General features: G+C 41.9%; 2 protein-coding genes across 2 annotated transcripts; both read left to right on the top strand.

The window, feature by feature from the left end:
- The first annotated feature begins 5,883 nt into the window (after positions 1–5,883).
- On the top strand, positions 5,884–7,344 carry LOC115231357. Its single transcript, XM_029801401.1, has one exon. It carries the CDS (start codon positions 5,884–5,886, stop codon positions 7,342–7,344), a length of 1,461 nt encoding a protein of 486 aa, XP_029657261.1.
- A 196-nt stretch (positions 7,345–7,540) lies between these two features.
- Positions 7,541–9,101, top strand: LOC115231356 (the record flags this gene model as incomplete). The annotated part of the gene is made up of 1 exon (XM_029801400.1): positions 7,541–9,101. A coding segment is annotated over exon 1 (1,561 nt), but the record flags the coding sequence as incomplete, so codon positions are not given.
- Between the last annotated feature and the right edge of the window lie 1,601 nt (positions 9,102–10,702).

Below are 10,702 nucleotides of genomic sequence, written 5' to 3'. Positions count from 1 at the left end.
AAGAAGATGAAAAATAGGGTAAAAAAGGAAATGAAGAAAGAGGCGACACTGAAGAAGAAGAAGAAAAAGAAAAAGAAGAGAAAGGAGAAGGAACAGAAGACAAAAATGAAGAATAATGAGAAGAAATGAAGACGACGCCAAAGAAGAAGATTGAGTTAAATGAGTGTTAGAAAAAGTGAGAGAGAGAGAGAGAGAGGGAAGGAAAAGGAGAGAGTGAGAGAAGCGGGAAAGAGAGTAAAATAAAGAGGAGCTAAGAAACACCAGGAAAGAGAGCGATAGGAGTAGATAGGGAGAAAGAGAGCGAGAGAGGGAGAGGCGGGAAGAGAGTAAAAGAAAGAGGAGCGAAGAAACAGCAGGGTGAGAGAGAGAAAGTGAGAGATAGAAGTAGATAGGGAGAAAGAGAGACAGAGAGCGGAAGGGTGAGAAAGAAAGAGAGAGAGAGAGAGTAAGGAAGGAAGGACGGAAATAATAAAGCAATTGAATTTTAAAATTAGATGTTGAAATTAAATGTTGTAAATAGTAAATTAAAGAAAATCGTTTCACTCACCCAAACACCGCCATCTTGGAAGTCACTCACTTCTTGCTTTCGTTTTTATACATTTACATCATCGTTGTTATTGACACTGATGTTGTTGTTGTTGTTGTTGTTTTTAACGCTGGCATTCTTGAGTTTTCTGTTGGGTTTATTGTTGTTGTTGATGTTGTTATTGAAATAGTTACTATTTTTATGCTGTTATATATTTGTTATTGTTGTTGTTGTTATTGTTGTTGAGATAGCTGCTATTTGCATATTGTTATATTTGTTGTTCCTGCTGCAGTGAAGATGTCGTTGTTGCTGTTGTTGTTGTTGTTGTTGTTGGCCGTAGCGTTTGGTCGGTCGTTTTCATGTTGTTGTTTACGAAGTTATTTTATTTTTTTTTAATCTGGTTCTTGAACATGTTAATGCAATTGTTGTTGTTGTTGGTTGTTATTGGTGGTGGTGATGGTAGTGGTGTTGGTACCAGTAACTGTTGATGGCGAATGTGGTGTTGGGTGTTACGGGTGTAATGCTTCTAGGTTTCCTTCACCGCAACCCCTGTCATCATCATCATCATCGTCGTCGTCGTCATCATTACCCCATAACATCGAACTGACATCACAAGCAAAAACCCCTCTCCCCTTCACCTTCCCCAAACCATTCCATTCAACTCCACGAGCTCCAACACACCACCGACTCCTCCTCCACAACCACCACCACAAACATCGCCACCGCCGCTACAGCCAGCGACCGACCACCGCCGCCGCCGCCGCCGCCGCCACCACCACCACCGCCGCTACCACCTCCAGCGCCACCATCACGAAACCACCTTCGTCACCAGCTGAAGACAAGTTATTTTAGCGAATCCTTCACTGAAGTAATTTGCCAAACGGATCAAACAAGGGGATGCAATTAAAGGTGATTACAGGTAGAGTACGGCATGTCGATGTCACGTGTCGCTGTGACGTCACATCATTGTGTAATGGCAGCCGCTATTAAGATGGAAGCAAGAGTGATGGTGATGGTAGCTAATGAAGCAGGCATATGTTCTTGTTGCTGTTGTTACTGTATAGTCCTTATAAAGAAATCTAAATAAAAACCTTTCAGGGAGGAGTTAAACGCCTCTACACAATTTAATACTGCCATTTTATGTTCTGACTTCATTCATTACCGGAATCAAATCGGCTTTTTATTTCTCTGGAGATTATAGCATAAAAAGCAACGAGAATGGAACCGCATATACAACTAAGCTCTCCTCAAAGGAAGTAAGAAGAATGGCTACGATTTATAAAATGTGATCATGGACGTCTTTTATGTGGCATATCCTCGGGAGTAATAATGCACCGTATTGTATCAGGATGGCCCTGTTTATCAGGATGTCCCTATTCTAGGACTCTAAGTACCAAAACATTTCTCGGACATACAGGAACGAATCAAGGCTGCTCTACATGACCATCCGGCTTCAATCAAAGGAACCTTTGCCTGTTAATGAGAAAATACTGCTGCCTCGTAGGGCAATTTATTGAGCCTTTCAAAAATGCTAAGAGACTAACACCCTGCAGAAAATCCGGAGGATTAAAACGATTATGTTATATCAATATTTAGCCCCCCCCCCCACGCCCGCGCGGCTCCGTGGCTGCTGCGAACGTATTGACGTGTCTCTCCTACGTGGTATATCCATGATTGGAAAACTGGTTACTGAACTTGGAGCTAGGCACTTGCTTGTGTAAATATCCTAGGCACAGCTCTGGTGGTTAAGCTAAGTTACTTCCTCTGTAATATTGTCGATCAACAACGGTAAAGGTCAAACAGCAAGCAATTCTAGCAAACAGGCTGACTCAAAGGGAGCGCATTAAACACTTAATATTATATTCCATGACTGGATTGGATTTCTCTTATTTAGTCTACTGCCGGGTGAAGGCCTCAGCATGTTCTTCCCACCCAGCCACGGTCTGGTGTGGAGGCCGTGGGTTTGAGTTTGAAATCATACCAGATTAATTAGCCGACTTTGTCACTCTGGCTCGACATAGCGTGGCAGAGGGATGCAGTTTCTATAAATCAATTAGTTTAATCGATTACATTGACCCCAGTGTTCAACTGGTTCCTAATTTATCGACCCCGCAAGAATGAAAGGCAAAGTTAGTTTCGGCGGAATTTGAACTGAAAGCGTAAGGACGGACGAGCGAAATACTGCTAAGCATTTCGCCTGGTGTGCTAACGATTCTGCCAGCTCGCACCTTATATTCCATAATACTTGAATATTATATTAATAATCGATATAGTTATACCAAGACATCACAAAATTGCTGAAGAGCAAGCGGAAAGGTAATGCATTATAAGAGAAATAAATATTGAAGTAAAAAAGAAAAAAAAAAGGTAGTAAAAGAATTCTCTGCCATTCCATTTTAAATGGTATAATTGGAATGTAATACAATTTACTTTAAGACATTGAAAGATTACCTCTGAAGATAGACAGAAGTACGTTCAAGAAAACATCGATCCTGGAATCTGTATAAATATTTTTAGGAGCATTCTCTCGCACAGCATTTGTAAGTTTTGAACATGTTTTCTTTCTTATATCTAAGTGTCTTTATTGCAAGAAGGGAAACTATTGCTATTTTTTAAACAACAACAACAACAAAAACGGTTTCAAATTTTTGGCATTGGGTTAGCAATTTTTTTCGGTGCTAAATTGATTACAGCGACCCCAGGGCTCAGTTTGTACTCATTTTATCGATTCCCGAAAGGATAAAAGGCAAAGTCGACCTCGGTAGAATTTGAACGTACCAGCATATGATAATAATAATAATGATAATGATGGTGGTAAGGTTGATATAATGATGATGATGATGAGGATGGTGATGACGATGATTTCAAATGTTAGCATATAGTCAAAAATTTCACGGAAAGGGTCTAAGTCGATAATATCGTCCCCAGTATTCAACTGGTACTTCTTATTTTATCGACCTCGAAAGAATGAAACGCAGAGTCGACCTCGGCGGCATTTTAACATAGAATCTCAAAATCAGAGGAAATGCTGCTGTCAGAAAAAATTAAATCGCACTCAGCTTGTGAAATACGTAGGCACAGCACAAGCTAATCCGAGGAATTCTATTGGTAGATCGCTGTAAGATAAATCCTCAGGGATTGCTGGAACCTATTTCAAGAGCAACTTAAAATAAAGCACCGCCTAGTTCTAGAATCGAAACCACAGCTAAATGATCGTCTGGGGAATAGTCTATTCGCTATCAGGAAATAAGTTTTGATAATTTAGGAAAGACAATTGCGAAAGAATAGCATCCATTAATTACATTTCCTCTCCTGACGTCAAGTGAGTGTCTTTAACTCAGTGCAGAACAAATATAGTAACGATCTTCGAAAAGCACCGTGTTCTCGGTTCTCTCATGGCTGTTTAACTCCTTTGCTGATATGCATCGGCGAAACACACACACAAAAAAAACACAAACGCACACACATGCAGACAGACAGACACAAATCATTTATCATGACCGCAGCTTTAAAGCTGAATCAATTCAAGGAATGCAAAAATTAAAAAATTAAAAATTCGTTGGAAACAGCTGTAGTAAATTAGCACATTATCCATCGCTTGTTATTTATTTATATATAAATATATATAATATATCTATGGTCATCCCATAGATTATACGGTTTTTTCAGTTGTACGAACTAAAAGTCGACCTGTTCACAGACAAAATTCAGAGACGCATCACAGTATTTTGTCAGCGAACAGGTCGCGGTTTCAAGCGACGAAAATATTTTGACAAATTAAATTTAAATGTTGAAGTGAATCTAACGGTTTTCGTGCGTTTTTATATGGTTTATAAACACTTTGCATACTGAAATTGTTTGATTATCTTAATTTTGAAAAATAAAAGTATGCAAAACCGCATTATTTATGGGATGACCCAATATATATATATTCATATAATAAACATAGATACACACTATATACACATATATGAACGTATATATATGTGTGTGTGTGTGTAGTATATGTGTATATGCTATACATTATATATATCTGTGTAGTATATGTATCTCTTATTATAAAAGGCAGATTTTATCTGCCTCCCTTTGGGAGTTATAGAAATCTACAATATAGGATTTCTTCAATTACAATTTACCTAGCATTTTTAAGAGTAGAATGCATCGGGTCATGCCAGGTCCAGTTTTTAAAATTTAAACTCCAATTAAGCAAAATTTACAGAAAACTCACATTCTGGTGTGTGTGTCAAATGCTTTTCTTAGTCTGGTTTACACCACACGCAAACGCACACACACAGTGTGCAACGAATAAAATGAAAGTAAATAGCGACAGAGTGATTCGAGGAAGACTAAACTGAAAGTATTTAAACCACTACTCAAAAAATAACAAAAACACAGCAAACAGAAACAAATAAATACATAACCATTTACTCCTCACACAATTTCTTCAATTAGAATTTACCTAAGATTTTTCAAAGTACTCCATTCGCTCATGCCATAATATATTTCTTTCAATTTCACCCCCAATTAAGACAAAATTCGAGAAAACTCAATATTTTAACATTTCACTTTGAAGCCTTTACTCTGCCTATTACTCCAACTTCCTCTTTAGACACATAGACACGCTAATATATACGACAGTGTCAATTGTTGACAGACATTGTAAGCTAACGTGTGTGTGTGTCTGTGTGTGTGTGCATGTGTCTGTGCGTGTGTGTCTGTGTGTGTGTGTGTGTGTGTGACAGGGGTGAGCCATTCAGACTGGTCATCCATTTTGACGAGAAGATCCCTTATCGTCTTTTATGCTACACCACTGGTTTTCAGTTCAAGAAGGACTATTCATTATAATACATCAGTTCCACACATTTACCCTGGATTCCATTTCGGACAACTGCACAAACATTTGCCATTTACACCACTGGTTTTCAGTTCAAGAAGGACTATTCATTATAATACATCAGTTCCACACATTACCCTGGATTCCATTTCGGACAACTGCACAAACATTTGCCATTTCACACATGTATGTAAACAAATCCTTTCTTAAAAAATTTCAATTCATTTTCTTTTTTCAATTTACGTTTCTATACACTTTACGCAAATATTTGATTAAACAACTAAAACACTTCACATTTCGAACATGTACGTAAACTATTCCTTATTGCAAATCTATTTTTCTTTCTGGCTTTTAACTCAAATTTCTATACATTTTACACACTCTGTCGCTATACTTGCATAAAAAATTTCTTTCAGCTGCTAATATTTATTTCTTTTCCTTCCACGCTTTACATTTTTCCACATTTCATTCAAATTACAATTTCTATCTTTAAGTAACTTTCACCCTTTCTTTTTCACATAAAATGCCACCGAAAAAGAGAAGTCACATCGGCCGCCATACTGCAGCAGCAGCTGCGAAAAAGGCGAAGCGCAGCGCCATAAACGCTTCTGCTGTTGCTGCACAAAGGGCTTCAGAGGACCCACAACAAAGGGCCACTCGACTGGCTACAAACGCTGCGGTTGCTTCATACGATGCTGCTTCCACGACTTCAGACGGTCCGGAAACAAAGTCGAAGCGCAGCGCCATAAACGCTTCTGCTGTTGCTGCACAAAGGGCTTCAGAGGACCCACAACAAAGGGCCACTCGACTGGCTACAAACGCTGCGGTTGCTTCATACGATGCTGCTTCCACGGCTTCAGACGGTCCGGAAACAAGGTCGAAGCGCAGCGCCATAAACGCTTCTGCTGTTGCTGCACAAAGGGTTTCAGAGGACCCACAACAAAGGGCCACTCGACTGGCTACAAACGCTGCGGCTACTGCTGCTTCAACATTTTCGACACATTCCCACGACTCAGACCAGCAACGTTCTACATTCCAGCGGAACAGTCGACGCCGCGGTCTGACGAGTCCAAACAGACCTTACTGGCTTCTACGTGCTTTCAAGTATGAGCCCAACTTCAATTACTCGATGCACGCTGACAAATATTGGGGAAAGTTCTTCAATTGCCAATTCTGCAATGCTAAAAAGTGGGCTGGGGAACCACCTGCGATGTGCTGCTTAAACGGTAAGGTCAGCTTGCCCCCTCTTCGGGAGCTGCCAGACCCTTTGAAGGAATTACTTACTGGTTCCACCTCAAGGTCATCAAAATTCCTTCAACTCATCAGGAAATACAATTGTGCATTTCAGATGACTTCTTTCGGGGCTAACGTTGTCAGAGAAACTGGTTGGATGCCTACTTTCAAGGTCCAGGGCCAGGTGTACCACCTTATTGGGTCACTCCAGCCACTACAAAATTGCAAACCTTCGTTCCTTCAAATTTATTTTATTACAAATTATAATAGGCAACTTGATTTGCGTTTCGACGTAATTCCACAACCTGCAAACACTGACGCTGACAATTTCGACAGGGACGTGCTGCTCACTCTGCAAAACATGCTTCATGACCACAACAGCTATATTCGCAGTTTCAAATACGCCTTGGAAACAGCCCCTTCACCAACATTCACCATTGTCATCGTTGCTGACAAAAGGCCTTCTGGGGAGCACGCGCGGCGATATAACGCTCCTTCGTGCAATGAAGTGGCCATAGTTCTCCATGGTGAACAGCACAAGCAGCGGGACATAGTTCTTCAAAGCCGCGACAGTGGTCTTCAGCGTATTAATGAGACGCATCGGTCATATGACGCCCTGCAGTATCCCTTCTTTTTCCGTATGGAGAAGACGGGTACCATTTCGGCATTCCTCACCACAAACCAAACGAGCCCTCGGCTGCGACATCTAAAACTGTTTCATGTATGGCTTTTTACTCATACCGCTTCATGACAAGGCATAATGATTTCAACCCCCTGCACAGATCACGGCAACTGTTTCACCAGTTTGCAGTTGACATGGCTGCAAAGATGGAGTCCGAGAGACTGGGCTTCATCAAATTGAATCAGAAGCAGCTGCGCTCAGACTCCTACATCCATTTGCGTGATGGCATCAGGAATGACACTGACGCCCGCAATATCGGCAAAATATGCATTCTCCCCTCACCTATACAGGGGGCCCACGGTACATGCACGAGCGAACACAAGACGCTATGACTTACGTTCGGCATTATGGGCGACCCGATTTATTCATTACCTTTACATGTAACCCAAAGTGGGTTGAGGTAACGCGAGAACTTCTCCCAGGGCAGCAGTACTGTCATCGCCATGATATTATTGCAAGGGTTTTCAGGCAGAAACTGGCTAAACTCATTCTTTTAATAAAAAAAGGCCAGGTTTTTGGGCCTGTTAACTGCCACATGTATACTGTTGAGTGGCAAAAAAGAGGGTTGCCACATGCGCACATTTTGCTTTGGTTGGTCAACAAAATAGACCCAACAGTTCTTGATGATCTCATTGCAGCAGAAATTCCGGACCCAACTGTTGACCGGCACCTGTACGACATTGTGAAGGCACACATGGTACACGGTCCGTGCGGTCCTGGTTTTCAAAAGTTCTCCTCATGCCACAAAGACCACGTGTGCACTAAACGGTACCCAAAGAGGTTCGTGGACGAGACCCAAACCGGCCGCGACGGATACCCTCTATACAGAAGAATGCACCCTGACAATGGTGGATTCACTATAACGTTACGGGGTCATCAAGTGGATAATAGGTGGGTAGTGCCGTACTGTCCATTTCTGATGAAAACTTTTAACGCTCACATAAATGTGGAGTTCTGTCATTCAGTCAAGTCTATAAAGTATATATGCAAATATGTTAACAAGGGTTCTGACGCTGCCATGTTTGGCCTTCAAAAGGACAATAGCATGGACGAGGTGTCACAGTACATGGCAGGTCGGTACATAAGCAGTGGTGAAGCTTTTTGGCGGATATTCGGGTTTCCACTTCACCAAAGGCACCCCGCCATCATACAACTAGCGGTTCATTTGGAAAATGGCCAACGAATTTACTTTACTGAACAGACTGCAGCTGATTTGGCGGCAAATCCAAAACAAACAACTTTGACCGGTTTCTTTAGGCTTTGCCAACTTGACACATTTGCTAAAACACTTTTATACCCTCAGGTCCCGTCCTACTACGTGTGGTCAAACAACAATTGGGTGCGTAGGAAGTCGGGTCAGGATGTTGAAGGACATCCTGGTGTCAAGTTTAACAGTTGTCTAGGAAGAGTCTACACTGTACCTCCAAACCAACATGACTGTTTTCACCTGCGCCTTCTCCTCCATGAGGTTTTAGGCCCACAAAGTTTTCAAGACATCAGAACTGTTGATGGTGTATTATGTGATACTTTCCGTGAAGCCTGTTTTCGGCGTCGACTTTTGGAGGATGATTCACAATGGGGCGCCACTATGGCAGAAGGTGTTTCATTAAAATCTCCTAAAAAAATCAGATGGCTTTTCGCTATTCTATTACTATGGTGTGACTTGGCTAATCCCGCCTCTTTATGGCTTACCTACAAAGATGATATGTCTGAAGATTTCCTGCATCACGCTCAATCGCTACATCCATCAATGGAGGTCGGGTACACTGACCTCATTTACAACAGGGCGCTGCTTGAAATCGAAGATACTGTACTCGATATGGGCGGTAGTGCCTTGCCGGTCTATGGCCTACCTTCAACAAACCGGGAAGGCACAAACACTCTGTCTTCACATTTGCTGCGTGAGACATGTTTTAATGTTGACGAGCTTGCCGAGTACATAGCCGACAATGAGCCAAAGCTCATTCCAGAACAGAAGTTCGCTTACAACTCCGTTGTTAATTCAGTTCGGGCCAAAGCTGGGGACATTTTTTTCCTGGACGCTCCTGGGGGCACTGGGAAAACTTTTGTCAACAAATTAATATTGGCTGAGATTAGGCGAACACAAGGCATTGCCCTAGCTGTGGCATCATCTGGAATTGCGGCTACTTTGTTGCCAGGCGGCAGGACAGCTCACTCTACTTTCAAACTCCCACTTGACTTAGCGAAGACTGAGACACCAACTTGCAACATCAGTAACAGCTCCGATCAGGCAGAAGTCTTCAGACGATGCAAGCTATCGTTTGGGATGAATGCACGATGGCCCACAGAGGTGCTCTTGAGGCACTAGATAGATCTCTCAGAGACATCAAACACTCTTCAGCTCCCATGGGAGGCATAACACTTCTTCTTTCAGGGGACTTCCGACAAACACTTCCCGTTATTCCCAAAGGGACTAGAGCTGATGCTGTAAGTGCGTGTCTTAAGTCATCCACATTGTGGCCACTGGTGAAGACTCTCAAACTTCACACCAATATGCGTGCTCATATGCGACGTGATATCACATCAGCAGCATTTTCTCACACCCTCCTTGCACTTGGCGAAGGCAAAATACCAGGGGATGAAAATTGCCATCGATTCCATTTGTACCATTGTTAACACGTCTTCTGATCTCAGAGATGCAGTCTTCCCAGATCTACAAGCTAATTATCAGAATATGGATTGGATTGGCCAAAGGGCTATTCTGGCCCCGAGGAATAAAATTGTTCACCATATTAATGATGAAATGCTAAAACTCATTCCTGGGGATGTCTATGTATATAAGTCTATTGATACAACTCCTGACCCAGACGACGTCATCAATTATCCAATAGAGGTACTCAATTCCTTTGAGCCCCCCGGACTACCACCACACATTCTCAAACTTAAAGTTGGTGCCCCTATAATGCTCATTAGAAATTTGGTTCCCCCAAAACAATGTAATGGCACACGTTTGATCGTTAAGTCCTTATCTCCCAATCTGATTGAGGCCACCATTATCACAGGGTGCGGTCGAGGCAACGTTGTGCTCATACCTAGGATGCATCTTTTCCATCAGGAGCAGACCTACCTTTCATATTTCGGAGGTCCCAGTTCCCAGTAAGGCCATGTTTCGCAATGTCAATTAACAAAGCGCAGGGTCAAACACTGTCTGTTGCAGGAATACATTTGGGAGAGCCATGTTTCTCTCATGGTCAGCTTTATGTTGGCTGCTCACGTGTCGGCAGCAACAGTGATGCTTTCGCATTCCTTCCACAACGAAAAACAAAAAAACATGTTGTACAAGGAGGTTTTATAGGATTACTACGTTTCATCATTTTCAAACACGTTAGTATTTCATTTACATACGACTCTCTTTTATGACGGCATTTACATTTCTAGGCGTTTCATTACATTAATTCACACTTAA

This window comes from Octopus sinensis, unplaced genomic scaffold (assembly GCF_006345805.1).
Source record: "Octopus sinensis unplaced genomic scaffold, ASM634580v1 Contig18314, whole genome shotgun sequence".
Lineage (NCBI taxonomy): Eukaryota > Metazoa > Mollusca > Cephalopoda > Octopoda > Octopodidae > Octopus > Octopus sinensis.
The sequence above is the reverse complement of the archived record's forward strand: the minus strand, read 5'-3'. Positions and strand labels throughout refer to the sequence as shown.